The sequence below is a fragment of the Trichechus manatus genome, unplaced genomic scaffold (assembly GCF_000243295.1).
Source record: "Trichechus manatus latirostris isolate Lorelei unplaced genomic scaffold, TriManLat1.0 scaffold00035, whole genome shotgun sequence".
NCBI classification, from domain to species: Eukaryota; Metazoa; Chordata; class Mammalia; order Sirenia; family Trichechidae; genus Trichechus; species Trichechus manatus.
Genome location: NW_004443971.1, coordinates 3,415,689 through 3,436,949, shown reverse-complemented (window position 1 = coordinate 3,436,949; position 21,261 = coordinate 3,415,689). Strand labels below are relative to the sequence as shown.

General features: G+C 40.4%; 1 protein-coding gene across 3 annotated transcripts in view; it reads left to right on the top strand.

The window, feature by feature from the left end:
- Positions 1-21,261, top strand: part of HHAT (hedgehog acyltransferase) — a 635,839-nt gene that overhangs the window by 120,131 nt on the left and 494,447 nt on the right. For all 3 annotated transcript variants that reach the window (XM_023730279.1, XM_023730278.1, XM_012555207.2), the window contains one exon: positions 4,634-4,805. In XM_023730279.1, the coding sequence (XP_023586047.1) occupies positions 4,634-4,805 (172 nt within the window). The remainder of the gene's footprint in view (positions 1-4,633; positions 4,806-21,261) is intronic.

Here is a 21,261-nt window from a genome sequence, read left to right as displayed (position 1 = left end):
ATATCAATTGAGATGCTTCAACAAACTGATGCAGCACTGCAAGTGCTCACTTGTCTATGCCAAGAAATTTGGAAGACAGCTACCTGGCCAACTGACTGGAAGAGATCCATATTTATGCCTTTTCCCAAGACAGGTGATCCAACTGAATGCAGAAATTATCAAACAATATCATTAATATCACATGCAAGTAAAATTTTGCTGAAGATCATTCAAAAGTGGCTACAGCCGTATATTGACAGGGAACTGCCAGAAATTCAGGCCAGATTCAGAAGAGGACGTGGAACCAGGGAGATCATTGCTGATGTCAGATGGATCATGGCTGAAAGCTGAGAATACTAGAAAGATATTTACCTGTGTTTTAACAGCTGTGCAAAGGCGTTTGACTCTGTGGTTCATAACAAATTATGGATGACGTTGCAAAGAATGGGAATTCCAGAACACTTAACTGTGCTCATGAGGAACCTGTATGTAAATCAAGAGGCAGTTGTTCGAACAGAACAAGGGGATACTGTGTGGTTTAAAGTCAGGAAAGGTGTGTGTCAGGGTTGTATCCTTTCACCATACTTTGAATTCAGTCTGTATGCTGAGCAAATAATCAAAGAAACTGGACTATATGAAGAAGAATGGGGCATCAGGATTGGAGGAAGACTCAGTAACAACCTGCAGTATGCAGATGACACAGCCTTGCTTGTTGAAAATGAAGAGGACTCGAAGCACTTACTGATGAAGATCAAAGACTGTAGCCCTCAGTATGGATTATGCCTCAACATAAAAAAAAAAAAATCCTCACAACTGGACCAATAAGCAACATCATGATAAACGGAGAAAAGATTGAAGTTGTCAGGGATTTCATTTTACTTGGATCCACAATTAACGCCCATGGAAGCAACAGTCAAGAAATCAAACGACACACTGCCTTGGGCAAATCTGCTGCAAAAGACCTCCTTAAAGTGTTAAAAAGCAAAGATGTCACCTTAAGACTAAGGTACACCTAACCCAAGCAGTGGTGTTTTCATTTGCCTCATATGCATGTGAAAACTGGACTATGAATAAGGAAGATTAAAGAGGAATTGATGGCTTTGAATTATGGTGTTGGCAAAGAATAGTGAATATACCATGGACTGCCAAAAGAACGAACAGATGTGTCTTGAAAGAAGTACAACCAGAATGCTCCTTAGAAGCAAGGATGGCGAGACTACGTCTTATATGCTTTGGAAATGTTATCAGGAGGGATCAGTCCCTGGAGAAGGACATCATGTTTGGTAAAGTAGAGGGTCAGTGAAAAAGAGGAAGACCCTTAATGAGATGGATTGACACAATGGCTGCAGCAGTGGGCTCAAGTATAACAATGATTGTGAGGATGGCACAGGACCAGGTGGTGTTTTGTTCTTTTGTACATAGGGTCACTGTGAGTTGGAACCAACCTGAGGGCACCTAATGACAGCAACAATGGACTATGAGAGAATAAATTTCTCATTTGTTAAACTCATCTACTTGTAATATTTCTGTTATAGCAGCACTAGGTAACTAAGACATAATTTGGTACAGGGAGTGCGGTACTCTTCTAACAGATACCTAAAATGTGGAAGCAGTTTTGAAACTGTGAATGTGTAGAGGCTGAAAGAGTTTTAAAGTGCCTAGTAGTGAAAGCCTAGATTGCCTTGAAGAGACTGTTGATGGAATTATAGACGTCAGACAATTCTGGTGAGGACTGAGAAGGAAGTGAGGAGAGCTGTTACACTGGAGATGGCACAGATGGCCAGAAGCAGCAACAGAAAAATGGCAGCAGCAGAGAAACAGAAGCAGCAGAGAAATGGCAGCAGCAGAAGCAGCTCGAGACCAGCTCGAAACAGTGCTGGAGCCAACCTACAGAGCAAGAGAGCTGAGTGCCTTTTCAGAGGAGGCTTCCTAGCTAGCGTAGCAGGGTGCCTCTGAGCACTTATCGGAGCTAGTCTTGCCAAGCCCAGTGCATTCCACCCGAAGTTTACTGGTGAGAAGGTGCCTCCAGGCACTTACTGCGTAGCTAAAGAGTTTTGGAACACTTGCCCCAGCAGGGCAGATGCGGGCAGTGAGGCCCAAGGTGCCAAGAGACCAAGGAACCTGGAAGCAGAAGCTAAAGAGACAAAGAATACAGGAAGCAGAGCTGCCTCAATCTCAAAGGGTATATCAAAGGATGGAGTCACCACTCAGACTAGGAGAATGGGACCACCTAAAGCCGAGGGAGTGGAGTTACTGTCCAGTAGGCCTGGAAGGCAGAGCTGAAGCCCTGTTGAGGGGCCTCCACCCAGAATCTGGAGAGTATGACCAATACCTAGAGTGGAGGGCAGAGCCATTGTCTAAATGGTCTCAGAGAACAGAGGATTATTTTCAAACCCTAGGGGCTAATGTAATGTATTCTGTTGACTTGCTTGGTGCCTATTATCCCTTCTTTCCCTCCCATTTCTCCCATTTGTAATGGAAATGTCTAGCTTGTGCCTGTTCCACCATTGTACTTTGGAAGCAGATAACTTGTATTCTAGATTTCACAGATGAAGACGAATTTTTGAATTTTGGACTTGGAGTTGAATTAAGACTTTTGCTATGATATGATGGAGTGAATGTGTTTTATATGTGGCAAGGACATGAATTTTTCGGAGCCAAAGGATAGAATGGTATAGATTGAATTATGTCCCCCAAACATATGTGTCAACTTGGCTAGGCCATGATTCCCACTATTGTGAGATTGTTCACCATTTTATCTTCTGATATGATTTTCTGATGTGTTGTGAATCTTGCAACTATGATGTTAATGAAGGAAACCCTGGTGGCGTAGTGGTTAAGAATTCGGCTGCTAACCAAAAGATTGGCAGTTTGAATCCACCAGGCGCTCCCTGGGAACCCTATGGGGCAGTTCTACTCTGTCCTATAGGGTCACTATGAGTAGGAATTAACTCGACGGCAACGAGTTTTTTTTTTTTTTTTTTTGGTTTATGATGTTAATGAGGTAAGATTAGAGGCAGTTATGTTAATGAGGCAGGACTCAATCTACAAGATTATGTTGTATAGTAAGTCAATCTCTTTTGAGATATAAAAGAGAGAAGCAAGCAGAGAGACTTGGGGTACCTCATACCACCAAGAAACAAGAGCCAAGAGAATAGCACATCCTTTGGGCCTGAGAAGCTCCTCGACAGGGGAAGATTGATGACAAGGACCTTCCCCTGGAGCAAAAAGAGAGAGAAAGCCTTCCCCTGGAGCTGGCACCCTGGATTTGGACTTCTAGCCACCTAGACTGTGAGAGAATAAATTTCTCTTTGTTGAAGCCGTCCATTTGTGGTATTTCTGTTATAGCAGCACTAGATAACGAAGACAGCGTCTCTAAACCACGGGCAATGAGGTGAGACCAATATATTACTTCTAATGTTGTGAACAGAACCAACCCACTTTGGTATAACTTTTTTGTCCACATGTATTGAGCATACTCTTAGTAGTTTGTGAATAATTAAAACACCCTTCTCCCACCTGCTGTGTTTGGCTCTAAAGCATCTGCTAATTCTGCCCTGTAAATGGTAGTCTAGGACACTACAAGAGAAGACTGTTAAGAAGGCACAAGAGGCACATAATTATCAGATGTTGTTGTTTTTTGCCATTGAATTGATTCTGACTCATGGCAACCTCATCTGTTCCAGAGTAGAACCATGTTACCTAGGGTTTTCAATGGCTGATATTTTGGAAGTAGAATGTCAGGCCTGTCTTCTGAGGCACCTCTGGGTGGACTTGAACGACCAACCTTTCAGTTAGCAGTTAGCAGTTAACCATTGTTGTACTCAGGGACTCCTTTTCAGATATTAACTACCAATTGTCCAGTGCTTTTTATGTGCCAGGCTCTGTATTCAGTACTTTATCAAATTTAATCATCATAGCAATCTTTCTTTATGTATGAGGAAACTGAGACTCAGACAGGTTAAGAAACGTGCCCAGGGTCACAAAGCTGTGTAGTTTGTCTAGAATTTGATTCCGATTCCTTCTAATGTCCATGTTGTTAACTATTACACTCTACCTCCTGGTAAGCAAGAGACTTGTCGCTTGAATGTCCCCCTGTATGCTTGCATTCTGCCTCGCTTCAGAAACAACTTAAGGCAGAAGCACACACCCACACTTGATTCTCTTTTGCTCTCTGGCATGCTCTCTCCTTCTCCCTTTCTCTTACCAGTTCTTTGCCCCTTCATGAGTTGGCTCTACTTTTCCTAGCCTCAAACTTGCATGAGTGATGGGTAAAGACAGACAGGGTGACACCTGGAGCCCCAAGGGATCCCAGAGTCTGGAGGGATAATCTACCTGGTGCTGCCCTCCCACCCTGGGATTTTTGAGGGCCTGTTGCTGGGATGGAGGGAAGCTGAACTCGTCTTTGGTTCTCTGTACTAGGCTGGCTTGTGACCCAACCCTGTTCTTACTCTGGGACAGAGTTTTCAAGCTTGGGTATGGCTTTTTCACCCAAGAATGCTGAGTAGTCCCAAGGCAAAGCAAACTAACCCTGTGTTAGTGGACATGGTGGTAATATTTGAGGGAAGCTTCTTAAAAACATCATCTAGGGGACTATTTAAAAGGTCTTAAAAATCCATGCACAATCTAATTACTTGTTTCTTTTCCACTGTAGATGCAGCAGCAAGAGCACTGCTCCTTGAAGTCCACCCTCTGCATCCTGGCCCTGGGGCTGGGTCGCCTCCTTTGCTGGTGGTGGCTGGCAGAGCTGATGGCACACCTGATGTACATGCATGCCATCTACAGCAGCACCACACTTCTGGGGGCCGTCTCTTGTTGGACTTTAGGTAATTGTGGAATCACCATCAGTGGGACAAGCACCAAGTGTCAGCTTTAGAGTGAAGCTGGAGGAGGGCAGGTAGGGGTGCAGCTGCTTGGAACAAAGCCCCTTATTTTATCTCTTTTCTCTTGTGAACAGGATTATTCATGTGAAGTGGCTGACAGAGGTGAGGGCCATGCTTTGGGGTCTGGGAATCCAGAATGGTAGCAGTCTGTCCTTGTAATGGAGTTCTAATGAGCTTAGCTGAGCTGTATCTTCACAGTGTGGCCAGTATTGCCTTTGGCAGCAGAGGGCAAGAAGAGCTGGTGGGGGCAGCCTTTGAGTCCATTCTAAGGGATAATATTCCAAGACTGAGTTGTTCTGCAGTCTCTTGTTCTTCTTGCATAAGGTATAAAGGAAAGAATATGGACTTCAGAGTCAAGACAGATGTAGATTTGAATCCCAGCTCCATCAACCATTAGTCGGCGGCCTTTGGCAGTTTACTAGAACTCTCTGAGCTTTAGCTTCTTTTTCTGATTCTGACTCATAGAGACCCCAGGTGACAGAGTAGAACTGCCCTTTGGGGTTTTCTAGGCTATAATCGCTATGGGAGTGGATTGCCATGTTTTTCTACTGTGGAGCCACTGAGTGGGTTCAAACCACCAGCCTTTGGGTTAGCAGCTGTGTGCTTAATTGTTGTGCCACCAGTGCTCCTTTGAGCTTTAGCTTCATCTGTAAAATGAGGAGACTTACCTTTGCGGGGTTTTTTGAGGATTACATGAGATGATGCATGTTAAAGACTTACGTCATAAATTGGCTGCCAGACAGAATAAATGGTTTGTGTGCGTCTTTCTCCTTTCATTGTTCCCTTTATCTTGTTTACCCATCTCTTTATATCCGCAAATGGAAGTAGAATAGAAGTCTTCTTTCTCTTTTTTAAGAATTTTTTTTATTGTACTTTAGATGAAGGTTTACAGAGCAAACTAGCTTCTCATTAAATAATTAATACACATATTGTTTTGTGACATTGGTTGCCAACCCCGTGACACGTCAACACTCTCCCCTTCTTGACCTTGGGTTCCCCATTACTAGCTTTCCCGTCCCCTCCTGCCTTCTAGTCCTTGCCTCTGGGCTGCTGTGCCCCTTTAGTCTCGTTTTATAGGCCTGTCTAATCTTTGGCTGAAGGGTGAACCTTAGGAGTGACTTCAGTGCTGAGTTAAAAGGGTGTCTGGGGGCCATTCCCCCGGGGTTTCTCCAGTCTCTGTCAGACCAGTAAGTCTGGTCTTTTTTTTTGAGTTAGAATTTTGTTTCACATTTTTCTCCAGCTCTGTCCAGGAACCTCTATTGTAATCCCTGTCAGAGCAGTTGGTAGCTGGGCACCATCTAGTTGTGCTGGACTCAGTCTGGTGGAGGCTGTGGTAGTTGTGGTCCGTTAGTCCTTTGGACTAATTTTTCCCTTGTGTCTTTGGTTTTCTTCATTCTCCCTTGGTCTAGATGGGGTGAGACCAGTGGAGTATCTTAGATGGCTGCTCACAAACTTTTAAGACCCCAGAGGCTACTCACCAAAAGTAGAACATAGAACATTTTGTTTATAAACTATGTTATGCCAGTTGAGCTAGATGTTCCCTGAGACCACAGTCCCCACAGCTCTCAGCCCAGTAATTTGGTCCCTTAAGGAGTTTGCATGTGTTTATGGAGCTTCCGTGACCTTGCCTTTGTCAAGTTGTGCTGGCTTCTCCAGTAGTGTACTGTCTTACCCTTTACCAAAGTTAGCACTTAATCTGTTGTCTGTTTAGTATTCCCCCCTCCCCTCTCTGGTAACCATCAAAGATTGTTTCTTTTTGTGTGTAATTTTTTTTGTGAGTTTTTATAGTAGTGGTCTCATACAATATTTATCCTTTTGTGACTGACTTACTTCACTTAGCATAATGCCCTCCAGATTCATCCACGTTGTTAGATGCTTCGCAGATTCATCATTGTTCTTTATTGTTGTGTAGTATTCCATTGTGTGTATGTACCATAGTTTATTTATCCATTCATCTGTTTATGGGCACCTAGGTTGTTTCCATCTTTTTGCTATTGTGAACAATGCTGTAATGAACATGAGTATGCATATGTCTATTCGTGTGAGGGCTCTTATTTCTCTAGGATATATTCCTAGGAGTGGGATTGCTGGATCTTATGGTATTTCTATCTCTAGCTTTTTAAGGAGGTGCCATATCATTTTTCATAGTGGTTGTACCATTTTGCATTCCCACCAGCAGTGCGTAAGAGTTCCAGTCTCCCCACAGCCTCTCCAGCATTTGTTATTTTCTGTTTTTTTGATTCGTGCAAGTAATATTGGGGTAAGATGGTATCTCATTGTGGTTTTGATTTGCATTTCTCCAATGGCTAGTGATGGCGAGCATTTTCTCTTGTGTCTGTTAGCTGCTTGAATATCTTCTTTGGTGAAGTGTTTGTTTATATCCTTCGCCCATTTTTTAATTGTATTATTTGTCTTTTTGTTGTAGAGATGTTGGATTTTCCTGTAGATTTTAGAGATTAGACCTTTGTCAGATTTGTCATAGCCAAAAATATTTTCCCAGTCTGTAGGTTCTCTTTTTACTCTTGGTGAAGTCTTTTGATAAGCGTAAGTGTTTAATTTTTAGAAGATCCCAGTTATCCAGCTTATCTTCTTGTGTTTGTGTATTGTTAGTTATGGTTTCTATCCTGTTAATGCCGTGTATTAGGGCCTCTTGTGTTGACTGTATTTTTTCTTCTATGATCTTTATAGTTTTTGGTTTTATATTTAGGTCTTTGATCCATTTTGAATTAGTTTTTGTGTATGGTGTGAGGTATAGGTCCTGTTTCATTTTTTTTGCAGATGGACATCCAGTTTTGTCAGCACCATTTGTTAAAAAGACTGCCTTTTCCCCATTTGATGGACTTTGGGTCTTTGTCACAGGTCAGGTGACTGTAAGTGGATGGGTTTACATCTGGGTTCTCAATTCTGTTCCATTGTCAAATGTATCTGGCATTGTACCGGTACCAGGCTGTTTTGACTCCTGTGGCTGTACAGGTAGTACGGGTTCTCCTACGGCTAGAAGTCTTATTTCTTTAGAAGAACATAAAGGCATCTTGGTCTCCAGTACAGAATTTGCCTGTGGAGAAACCATGTTGTCAGTGTTCTTGGTTGCCGTCCAGTTTGCTCTGACTCGTGGAACCCCACGTACAACAGAACAAAACGTGGCCCCATCCTGTGCCATTTTCATGATCCTTGGTATGATTGAAAGAAACCGTAGTTCTTCTTTATTCCTCTGATCAAAACAGCAGAGAACTTGCCCCTTTCTGAACTAAATTGCCTCACTTACTTGTTTTCTCTCCTCTGGGGAACTCCCACAGTGAGTTGCTGAATTCAAGGTCTGACCTCCAGCCTGTAGTTCCAGTGGGGAGTGTGTGATCTTCCAGGCTGATAAGCTGCTGCCTGCAGAGGGCAAGAGTACAAGCCTAATTCCTTATCTGTTTGGCAGTTTATAGATCTTTTTTTTTTTAAAAAAAAATCTTGATTTTCCTTGGTATCACTTGCTAAATGAAAATGTTTTCATGGAAGAAGCCTCTTCTTCCCAAATAAACCTTTTCATAGTAGGGGTAACTATTCTAAGGTTTTAATGGTATGATTAGACAAACAGAATAGGATTAAATGATGGTTTATACTAAATAAGATCCCAGTGGTACAATATCCACGTCAAGGAATTGTTTCAGTTTGGATATATTTAACTATAAGTAATGATAAACCTAACTCAAAATGGGGCTTAAAGACTGAGGAAAAGTTACTGTCTCACAAACAGTTACTCATAAGGTAAGTACTGTTGTTAGCTGTTGGCCCCTGACTCTTGGCAGCGTCATGCATAGTGGGATGAAATGCTGCCTGGTTCTGTGCCTTCACCATGATCGGTTGTGGATAGGACTGTTGTGATCCGTAGGTTTTCCATTGGCTGAATTTTAAAAGTACAGCAAAACTTGTGAGAGCCCGAACTCGACAGGACTGCCCTGTTTTTCCAGGTCTTGCAAGTTTTCCACCTTTGACAGGGTACAGTCACCACTTTTCTTTTGTTCTCTATTTAGTGGAAAATATTTGAGTTTTCCTTCTCTGACCGGTTTCCACCTTACACAGGTTCTGATTTCACAGGTTTTACTGTAGTTTGTTGGGCCTTTCTTCTATTCTGTCTTAGTCTGGAAGCCCTTCTGAAACCTGTTCAGCATCATAGCAACACACAAGCCTCCACTGACAGACAGATGGTGGCTGTGCATAAGGTACATTGACCGGGAATCTAACCAGGTCTCCGGCATGGAAGGCGAAAATTTTACCACGGAACCACCAGGGCCTCATAAGGTCAGCAATGTTGTTGTGTGTTGTTGATTTTGACTCACAGAAACCCCATGTGAAGGAGTAGTACAGCCTAGGGTTTCCTGGGCTGTAATCTTTACGGGATCAGATCGCCAAGTCTTTCTCTCGCAAAGTGGCTGATGGTTTCAGATCGCCGACTTTTTGGCTAGGAGCTGAGCGCATAACGGTTGTGCCACTAGGGCTCCTTAAAGTCAGCACTAGGGGCAGTAAATTCAGTGACTCAGAAACATCATCAGTGATTCATTTGTGTATCTGCCATTCAGCTTAAGAGCTAACTGGAAGACCAGGCCAGTTGTCTTACAGAATATGCTACCAACTGGCTTTGTTAGCCTGCTTCCTCATGATGTCATTTAGCTTACTCCTATGTTCCTTATGCTTCTTATAAACTAAAAGTTATATCAAAAAGCTTCATGGATTAAAGTTAATCATTTTTGGCTAGAATACCTCATAGATAAATATTCTATACTTAAACTTCCCCCAAGTCTTACAAAAAATTGCAAACATCCGTAAAGTTTGAGTGAATTATACAATAAACACTATATACCCACCGTATAGATTCAATAATTGTTAACTTTTTGCCTACATATAAGACTGTTTTCCCACCTAACTATAATTATGTTATCACACCTGAAACAATAATAATTCTTTGATAACATCTAGTACCTAGTCCATGTTAACATTTCCCCAATTATCTCCAAAATTTATTTTTTAGCTGTTTCCTCAACCCAGAATCCAGCCAAGTGCATCATTTGATTTTATGTCTATTTAGTCTTTGGAATATTGTTATTGTTTTAGGTGTGATAATCTAGAATCTAGAATAGTTCATCCACTTTTACAAATGATGTTGAGAGTCCAGGCAAATTGTCTTATGGAATGACCCACATGCTGGGTTTATTTGATTACTTCATTGTGTTATTCTTAAACTTGTTCTCCTATTCCCCTGTATTTTCTGTAAACTGCAAGTTAGGTCTAGGCTGTCTAGAGGATTGATTTAATAAAGCTTAATTAATTGTGGCAAAACCCTTTGTACGTGATGCTGTGTACTTCACATTGCATCTGTGAGATGCATACAATGTCCAGTTTTCTCCACTGTTCACATTGCTAAGTTACCAGTTGCCACTGAGCTGATTTCAGCTCATGGGGACCCCATATGTGAGTCAGAGTAGAATTGTGCTCTGGAAGTTTTCAATGGATGATTTTTCAGAAGTAGATCAACAGGCCCCTGGGTGGATTTGAACTTCCAACTTTTTGGATAGCAGCCGAGCGCATTAACCATTTGCACCATCCAGGGACTCCATTACTAAGTTAAATCACTTATGTATAGCAATGACTGTCAGATTGCTCCCTTGAAAAGGTACATGCATTCCTTTGCAATCAGTAGGTAATGTGTGAGGTGTTAATTCAGTATCATATCAATATCCTGTTCTCTGCTAACCTTTTAATGAATGGTTTTAATATCCTTTGATGAACCTTGCCTGAATCAGTTATTTCACTGGGAGTCGGAAGTGGTAATTTTCTCAGTCTGTCATTATTTCTGTGTATTGTAGCTGGCATTCTTTTGTAAAGAAAAGCTTTTGGTCATTAAGTGGGGATGAACTATACTTCCTCCTAAAAAGACAGGGCAAATGCTTAATAGTTTCTTTTTAAATATAGTTTCTCCCAGTAAGGAGTTAGTGAAATACTCACCTCCAATGGTGGTGGTATCAAATGAGTTTTCACTCTTTATTCATTTATTTACTTACTATTTTTTAATTTTATGGTGCTTTAGGTGAAAGTTTACAGTGCAAATTAGTTTCTCATTCAAAAATGTATACACAAATTGTTTTGTGACATTAGTTGCAACACCTGCAATGTGACATTGGCTGCAATCCCTGTAATGTGTCAGCACTCTACCTTTCCACCTCAGGTTCCCTGTGTCTGTTCGTCCAGTTTTCCTGTCCCTTCCTGTCTTCTCGTCTTTGCTTTTGGGCAGGTATTGCCTGTTTGGTCACCTATGCTTGATTGAACTAAGAAGCACGTTCTTCATGTGTGTTATTATTTGTTTTATATACCTGTCTAATCTTTGGCTGAAAAGTGGACTTTGGGAGTGGCTTCAGTTCTGAGTTGGTAGAGTGTCCTAGGGCTGTAATCTTGGGGGTTCCTTCAGTGTCTGTCAGACCAGTAAGTCTTATTTTTTGGAGAATTTGAATTTTGTTCTACATTTTTCACCCTCTCTGTCTGGGACCCTTTATTGTGATCCCTGTCAGAATAGTTGGTGGTGGTAGCCGGGCACCATCTAGTTCTTCTGGCTCAGGAAGGTGGAGTCTCTGCTTCATGTGGTCCTTTAATACTTTGGACTAGTATTTTCCATGTGTCTTTGGTTTTCTTCATTCTCCTTTGCTCCAGACGGGATAGGACCAATAGATGTGTCTTAGATAGCTGCTTGTAAGCTTTTGAGACCCTAGAAGCCACTCACCAAAGTAGGATATAGAACATTTTCTTAATGAACTATGTTATGCCAATTGACCTAGATGTCCCCTGAGACCACGGATCCCAGCCCTCAGCCCCAGTAACTTGGTCCATCAAGGTGTTTGGATTTGTCTAGGAAGCTTCTGTGACTTTGCCTTGATCAAGTTGTGTTGACTTCACCTATACTGTGTGTTGTCCTTCCTTTCACGAAAGCTAGCACTTGTCTACTATTTAATTAGTGATTTCCACTCCCCACCCCTCCCCTCTCTCTTTACCATCAAAGATTGTTTTTTTCTATGCGTAATCCTTTTCTTGGGTTTTTATAATAGTGGTCTCATACAATATTTGTCCTTTTGTGATTGACTTATTTCACTCAGTATAATGCCTTTCAGATTCATCCGTATTGTGAGATGTTTCATGGATTTGTCATTGTTCTTTTTTTTTTACATTGTGATTTAGGTGAAAGTTTACAGAGCAAACTAGTTTCTTGTTAAACTATTAATACACACATTGTTTTGTGACATTGGTTGCCAACCCTGTGATGTGTCAACACTTACTTCTTGATCTAGGGTTCCCTATTTCTATTTGTCCACTTTTCCTGTCCCTTCCTGCCTTCTCATCTTTGCTTTTGGGTTGGTGTGCCCACTTAGTCTCATATACATGGTTGAACTACACGTATTATTGTTTGTTTTATAGGCCTGTCTAATCTTTGGCTGAAGGGCGAACTTCAGGAGTGACTTCAGTACTGAGTTAAAAGGGTGTCCGGGGCCCATACTTTCAGGATTTCTCCAGACTCTGTCAGACCAATAAGTCTGGTCCTTGTGAGTTTGAATTTTGTTCTACATTTTTCTCCCACGGTGCCCAGGACCCTCTATTTTGATCCTTGTCAGAGTAGTCGGTGGTGGTAGCCGGGCATCATCTAGTTGTTCTGGACTCAGTCTGATGGAGGCTGTGGTAATTGTGGTCCATTAGGCCTTTGAACTAATCGTTCCATTGTGTCTTTGGTTTTCTTCATTCTCCATTGCTCCAGACAGGGTTGGACCAGTACATGCATCTTAGATGGCCACTTGAAAGCTTTTAAGACCCCAGGCGCTACTCACCAAAGTAGGATGTAGAACATTTTCTTTATAAACTATGTTATGTCAGTTGAGCTAGATGTCCCCCAAGATCATGGTTCCCAGCCCTCAGCCCAGTAACTTGGTCCCTCAGGGAGTTTGGATGTGTCTGTGAAGCTTCTGTGACTGCCTTGGTCAAGTTGTGCTGACTTCCCCAGTATTGTGTACTATCTTAACCTTCCCCAAAGTTACCACTTACCTATTGTCTGGTTAGTGTTTTTCCCTCTCCCCTCTCCCCTCCCTCATAACCATCAAAGATTGTTTCTTTCTGTATGTAAACCTTTTCATGAGTTTTTGTAATAGTGGTCTCATACAGTATTTGCCCTTTTGTGAGTGACTTATTTCACTCATCATAACGCCCTGCAGATTCATCCATGTTGTGAGATGTTTCACAGATTCATCATTGTTCTTTATTATTGTGGAGTATTCCATTGTGTGTATGTACCATAGTTTGTGTATCCGTTCATCTGTTGATAGGCACTTAGGTTGTTTCCATCTTTTTGCTATTGTGAATAATGCTGTAACAAACATGGTTGTACACATGTCTATTCCTGTGACAGCTCTTATTTCTCTAGGATGTATTCCTAGGAGTGGGATTGCTGGATCCTATGGTATTTCTATTTCTAGCTTTTTAAGGAGTCACCATATCATTTTTCATAGTGGTTGTACCATTTTACATTCCCACCAGCAGTGCATAAGAGTTCCAATTTCCCTACAGCCTCTCCAACATTTGTTATTTTTTGTTTCTTTTTATTGTGTGAGTAATGTCAGGGTGGGATGGTATCTCATAGTAGTTTTAATTGATATTTCTCTAATGGCTGGTGATAGCGAGCGTTTCCTCATGTGTCTGTTAGCCACCTGAATGTCTTCTTTGTTGAAGCATCTGTTCATATCTGTCATGGTTTGAATTATGTCCCCCCAAAAATGTGTGTATCAATTTGGCTAGGCCCTGATTGCTGGTACTGTGTGATTTTCCTTTATGTTGTAAACCTGCCTCTATGATGTTAATGAGGGAGGGTGTGTGGCAGTTGTGTTAGTAAGGCAGGACCTGATCTACAAGACTGGATTGTGTCCTGAGGCAATCTCTTGAGATATAAAAGACAGAAGTGAGCAGTGAGACCAGGGACCTCATACCATCAAGAAAGCAGTTCCGGGAGCAGAGCGCGTCCTTTGGACCGGGGTCCCTGCGCCAGGAAGCTCCTAGTCTGGGGGAACACTGATGAGAAGGCCTACAGAGAGAGAAGGACTTCCCCTGGAGCTGATGCCCTGAATTTGAACTTTTAGCCTACTTTGACTGTGAGGAAATAAACTTCTTTTCCTTAAAACCATCCACTTGTGGTATTTCTGTTATGGCAGCACTAGATAACTAAGATGATATCCTTTACCTATTTTTAAATTTGATTATTTGTTTTTTAGTTGTAGAGGTGTTGGGTTTTCCCGTTGATTTTAGAGATTAGACCTTTGTTGGATAAGTCATAGCCAAATTTTTTTTCTTAGTCTGTAGGTTCTCTTTTTATTCTTTTGGTAAAGTCTTTTGATGAGCATAAGTGTTTAATTTTTAGAAGATCTCAGTTGTCTAGCTTATCTTCTGGTGTTTGTATATTGTTAGATATGGTTTGTATCCTGTTTATGCTGTGTATTAGGGCCCCTAGCATTGACTCTGTTTTTTTTTTCCCATGATCTTTATAGTTTCTGGTTTTATATTTAGGTCTTTGATCTATTTTGAATTAATTTTTGTGTATGGTGTGAGGTATGGGTCCTGTTCCATTTTTTTATAGCTGGATATCCAGTTTGCCAGTGCCATTTGTTAAAAAGACTGTCCATTTAATGGACATTTAATGGACTTAGGGCCTTTGGCAAAGATCAGGTGCCTGTAGGTGGATGGATTTACATCTGGGTTCTCGATTCTGTTCCATTGGTCAATGTTTCTGTCATTGTACCAGTACCAGGCTGTTTTGACTACCATAGCTGTGTAGTAGGTTCTGAGGTCAGGTAGTGTGAGGCCTCTTACTCAGTTCTTCTTCTTCAATAATGCTTTACTTATCTGAGGCCTCTTTCCTTTCCATATAAGTTTAATGACTAGTGTTTCCATCTCATTAAAGAATGCTGTTAGTATTTGAATCTGATTGCATTGTATTTGTAGATTGCTTTGGGTAGAATTGACATTTTCACAGTGTTAAGTCTACCTATCCATGAGCATGGTATGTTTTTTCCATTTATGTAGGTCTCTTGGTTTCTTGTAATAGTGTTTTGTAGTTTTCTTTGTATAAGTCTTTTATGTCCCTGGTTAGATTTATTCCTTAGTATTTTATTTTTTTAGGGGCTATAATAAATGGTATTGCGTCCTGATTTCCTTTCATCTCTCTTTATTAGTGTATAAGAATTCAACTGATTTTTATATGTTGATCTTGTATCCTGCTACTCTTCTGAATTGTTCTGTTAGTTCCAGTAGTCTTCTTGTGGAGTCTTTTGGGTTCTGTATGTATAATATTGTATTATCTGCGAATAGGCATAGTTTTACTTCTTCCTCACCAATTTGGATGCCCTTTATTTCTTTTTCTTGCCTTATTGCCCTACTTAGGTCCACTTCAAGAACAGTGTTAAATAGGAGTGGTGATAAAGGGCATCCTTGTCTTGTTTCCATTCTCAGGGGAATGTTTTCAGCGTCTCTCCATTGAGAGTGATGTTCGCCACTGGTTTTGTATAAAACAAAAACCAAACCAAACCCACTGCTGTCGAGTGGATTCTGTCTCATAGTGACCCTATAGGACAGAGTAGAACTGCCCCATAGATTTTCCAAGGAGCTGCTGGTGAATTCAAACTGCCACCCTTTTGGTTAGCAGCTGAATGTTTAAGCACTGTGCCACCATGATTTCAAACTTCTTGGAGTACAGTTTTTCATAGCACTCTGTTATGATTCTTTTTATTCAGTTGTGACTGTTGTAATGTCCCCCATTCATTTCTTATTTGAGTTATTTGCTTCCTCTCCTGTTTTTCTTCTGTCATTTTGGTCAGTGATTTGTAGATTTTGTTGATTCTTTCAAAGAACCAATAAAGCTTTTGGTTTTATTGATTCTTTCAATTGTTTTTCTATTCTGTATTTCATTTTTTTCTACTCTGTTCTTTATTATTTCCTTTTTCTGGTGGCTGTGCCTTTTTTTGCTGTTCTTTTTCTATTTCAGTTGTAAAGCTAACATTTTGATTTTATCCTTTTCTTTTTTGATATATGCATCTGTGGTATAAACTGACCTCAGAGCACTACCTTTGCTGTGTCCAAAAGGTTTTGGTATGATGTGTTTTCATTCTCATTTGATTTTAGCAATTTTTTTTTATTCTGTCTTAGATTTCTCCTATTACCTAGTGGTTTTTCAGAAAGGTGTTATTCAGTTTCCATATTTTTAATTTTTTTTCCTTACGCTTCCTGTTAATAATTTCTACTTTTATGACATTGTGATCAGAGAAGAGGCTTTGTATTATTTTGATGTTTCGGATTTTGTTGCGGGTTGCTTTGTGGCCTAAGATGTAGTCTATTCTGGAGAACGTTCCATGTGTGTTGGAAAAGAATGTATACTTTGCTGCTATTGAGTGGAGTGTTCTATGTATGTCTATGAGGTCAAGTTGGCTGACTGTGGCCTTTAGATCTTCCATATCATTCTTGAGTTTCTTTCTAGATGTTGTGTCCTTTACTGAGAGTGGTGTGTTGAAGTGTCCTACTATGATTATGGAACTGTTAATTTCTCTTTTCAGTGCTGTTAGAGTTTGTTTTTTTGTATTTTGGAGCCTTGTTGTTGGTTGCATAGATATTTATTATGGTTATGTCTTCATGGTGGACTGTCCCTTTAATAATTATATAATGTTTTCCCTTGTCCTTTATGGTGAATTTTACCTTAAAGTCTATTTTATCTGAGATTAGTATTGCCACTCCTGCTCTTTTATGGTAGCTATTTGCTTGATATATTTTTTCCATCCTTTGATTTTTAATATATTAATGTCTTTGTGTCTAAGGGGTGTCTCTTGTAGACAACATATTTATGGGTCATGTTTTTTTAATCCGTTCTGTCACTCTTCTGTCTCTTTATGGGTGCATTTCAGCCATTTAGGTTCAGTGTGATTATCGATCAGTTTGAGTTTATTGCTGTCATTTTGTAGTGCTTTTTTTGTGGTGATAACATTTTCTTTGTTTCTCTTACTCTCCTGTGCTGAGTTCCTTTTGTTTGTGGAATTACTTTTCATTTCTTTTGTTATGGTAGATTTTGTGTTTACTGAGACTTCATGTTTTTCTTCTTTATTTTGATGAGTAGATTTCTTCACTTTCTTTGTGGAAACCTGTGTATGAACCAGTCTTTTATTACTTGAGATCACCTTGTCTCCTTGCTGTTTGGAAGTTCTGTACCTACACCACTGATTCCCCCTTGTATTGTTCTGATGTTATCATTTACAGATTGATGCCTCTGGTTCCCTGTTGTAAATACTTTAGGTTTGTATCCTTGAGAGCTCATTACCTAGGATGGTATCTGACTGATGTTGTGTTCTAGATTCAGGTTGTTGTCTGATGTTGTTGGTTCTCTAACCAAAGTACTCCCTTTAATAATTTTCGTTAGTTTGATTTGGTTTTTACCTATTCCCTTAATTTTTGTTTCTCTGAAATGTCCTAATTTCACCATCATATTTGAGCAAGAGTTTCGCAGGATATGTTATTCTTGGTTGACAGTTTTTTTCTTTCAAGGTTTTATATATGTCATTCCATTGACTTCTTGCCTGCACGGTTTCTGCTGAGTAATCAGAGCTTAGTCTTATTGTTTCAACGCTGTATGTGACTTTTTGTTTTTCTTGAACTGCTCTCAGGATTCTTTCTTTGTCTTTGGTTTTAACAAGTGTGATTATGATATGTGTTGGTGACTTTCTTTTGGGCTCTATCCTATATGAGTTTTGTTGAGATTCTTCGATGGTCAGCTTCTCATTTCTCATGATATTACAGATGTTTTCTGTCAGCAAATCTTCAGTGATCCTCTCTGTGTTTTCTGTTTTCTCCTCCTATTCTGGAACTCTGATCATGCACAGATTTTTGCTCTTGATTGTATCCCTCATAGTTCTCAGGTTTTATTCATTTTTCTTCATTATTTTCTCTGATTTTTCCTCAGAGTGGTAGCCGTAGATTTGTCTTCAATTTCACTGACCCTGTCTTCCAGTTTCAGATTTGCTCTTAGAAGCCTTCTATTGTGTTGCACTTTTCTGAAATTTTATCTTTTGGATTTCTAATTGCTATTTTTGTATGATTTCTAATTGTTTATTGTGATATTTTATTCTTGTATTATTTTCCTGAGTTCTTCCATTGCTTTGTCTGTGTTTTCCCTGATTTTGTCTGTATTTTCCATAATTTTGTCTATTTTTCCTTTAGTTTTGTTTGTTTTTTCCTTTATGTCTTTCCTAATCTCTTGGAGAGCCCTCAGTGTGAAACTTTTGAAGTCTGTATGAAGTAATTCCTTCCCATACTCCCTGTTCAGGGTCATTACTGACTGTGCTCCAAGTTGGAGAAGCTGTGCCACATTAGCTGTCAGGAGACCTCCACTCCATAGCTCTCCTCCTTCTCTGTTCTCTGTCATTTTCTTCTTCCATTTGGTGCTTGATCTAGTTATTTATCCCCTCAGTTCATGCTTAGGGTTTGATGTTTGTACCTGTTTTACTTGAGTTTTCAGGTCTTTGCTGCAGAGGGACAGCATGGTGCTTCTGTCTGTAGCGCGATATTGTCTCTGCCTCTCTCTCTTTTTTAAATAATAATGTTTTACTGTGTTTTTGGTGAACATTTACATAGCAGTTGTTCCCATTCAACAAATTGTACACAAGCTGTTCAGTGACATTGGTTACATTCTTCACAGTGCATGAACATTCTTATTATTTTCTGTTCTGGTTGTTTCATTTGCAGTTTCTTTTTATCGTACTTTCTTCCCCTACTGTTCTCTGTAGTTAGTGGCAGTGAACCTTTCCATTGTTATTGGGAAAGGTACCTGTCCAGGGCATTGCTGCTGTGGTGCATCAGCAGATTCCGCAGATCACAACCAATTACCTGAAACCAAAAAACACCTTCATCAACTTGTCGGAAGAAACCTGATTCTTCCTCTGGTTGTGTTTGCAGACAAATAGGTAAAAATCGGTTCAGGTATTGATTATATTCAACAGTTTTATTATTAATACAGAAAATAGAAATATATACTTTTAATAACTTGACATTCAACAATATGGTGTACGTTCAGTTGAGTTTATACTTACTTGTGGATGTGGAAGATTGGAGTATGGCTTATCATAACTCATAATAAATACCTTATACCATAGTATAAGTATGTTACTCCTCCATAATATTTTTTTTCATAAAAAATTATGAGCTCTGGCGGACTTAAACGGGCAACATGGTGCTATAGTCAGAAGCACCACGCCATCCCTCCAGAGCAAAGATCAGAAAAACTAAGTCAAACAGAGTCACATGTCAATCCTGAAACCCTAAGCATCAAATGAAGAGATGAAGAACTCAGCCAAGCACCGAATGGAATAAGAAACTGACCGAGAACAGAGAGTGAGGAGAGATACATGCAGAGGTCCCCTATCAGCTACCGCAGCACAGATCCGCCATCTTGGACTCCTATCGGAGATCAGCGAACAGGGGGTACAAGAAAGCAGCTTCACGGAGCTTACAGCAGGAGATAGAACAACCGGTAACCAGTGATATAGGTTTCCCTACCCACTACCCTTCTTCACCCCCACTTGACCTCCTGTGCTTCCCACAGCCATGGTCTCTTGGCCAGGAAGCACCAGCTTCACCCAGTGTCACTTGGATTCCACCCGCCCACACTGACTGGCCCTCTGAGTGCCTTTTGTTGGCTGCTGGTGTTGCTTTTTTCTGCTTCTTTCGATTTCTTCCTTACCTCTCGCCACCTCCCCCTCCTTTCTCTCAAATACCTGGCTCCGTGCACCATCTTTGCTTCTTCCTGAAAGGCTGTGAAACACCACTCAACCGTGAAACTGCTTCCTGGCTCATGCTGCCACACTGGTGGGACCCCTGGGGCTTTTTTATTTGTTTGTTTGCTCTGATTTGTTCTGTTTTGATTTGTTTGCTTGTTTTCTTTTTCTTTTCTCAGCCTGGGAGCCCCTTCTAGCTGCTGGGCAGTACTGCGCAACTTCAAAACTACCCGCTTACTCTGTGCAGACGCACAGGGACATCCCTGGGGGCATTTTTTTTCTTGGTTTTGGTTTTTTTTTTGTTTCTTTGTTTTGTTTTCTTCTCTCACTTATTCTCTTTTTATCTTTCTTCATTTCCAGTTTCTCAGTTTATTCATTTTTTTCTTTTACCCTTTTCCTTTTTTTTAAGTTTTGTTTTTCCTCATTTCTGAGTCTCTCATCTTTCTGCTCCAATAGCAGCCTCCCTTAGCACTCTTTTGTTTGTTTGTTTTTGGCTCCTGTTCCTCTTTTCTCTCTCTCCTATTTTCCATACCCATCTTAGCTCCACACATCACAGTCTACCCCTCCATCATGCTTACCTGTACTGTGTGCTGAACATCACATTCCCAAGCAGCACAGGCATGGCCTGCTGGAACCTGTCCTGCATTGATTCCCAGTCTGCACTGTCATCCCTGGTAAGTGCCACAAACAACCCATCCCAGCAACTCCCCTTCAGCTGGACCTGCCCTACTGTACCATACCTGAGTGACTGACCCTCCCCATTGGAGAAGGAGGTGAAAAGTATCATGCCCACAGATGAGCAAACAACAAAGAACGCACAACCCACCTGCTCAGACATAACCAAATAAAACAAAAAAGCAGGATGAAACAAACAAATCTACAGTCAATAAATAAGGAAAATAACCACTGAATGCCCCGAAGACAGCAGACAATATCAAAACATTTACAAAAACAGGACAGGATAGTTCCAGTAGGCATACAAAATGAAACACCAGATGACTTCCCAGTAAAAGAAAAGGCACTAGACCTAACTGATAGGGAATTCAGATCTCTAATATTCAGAATTATCCAAGAGTTGACGCCAAAAGCAGACAAAAATGAGGAAAAAATAAACAAATTCATGAAAAAGTCAGACAAATTCATGGAAAATACAGACAAAAAAATGGAAGAATTCATGAAAATAATACAGGAACAAAATGCTAAAATAAATTCACAACTAGAAATCATACAAAAACAAGAATTAGAAATCCAAAAGATAAACAATAAGATTTCAGAAATGGACAGTGTCATAGAAGGGCTGAGGAGCAGGTTTGAAATGATGGAAGATAGGATCAGTGAAATTGAAGAAAAACACTTGGATACAATTCTTTTTGAGGAAAAATCAGAAAAAAGAATGAAGAAAAATGAAGAAACCCTGAGAATTATGTGAAATACAATCAAAAGCAAAAATCTACACGGGATCGGAGTTCCAGAACAGCGGGAGAAAACAGAAAACACAGAGAGGATCATTGAAGAATTGCTGACAGAAAACTTCCCCAACATCATGAAAGATGAAAAGCTGACCATCCAAGAAGCTCAACGAA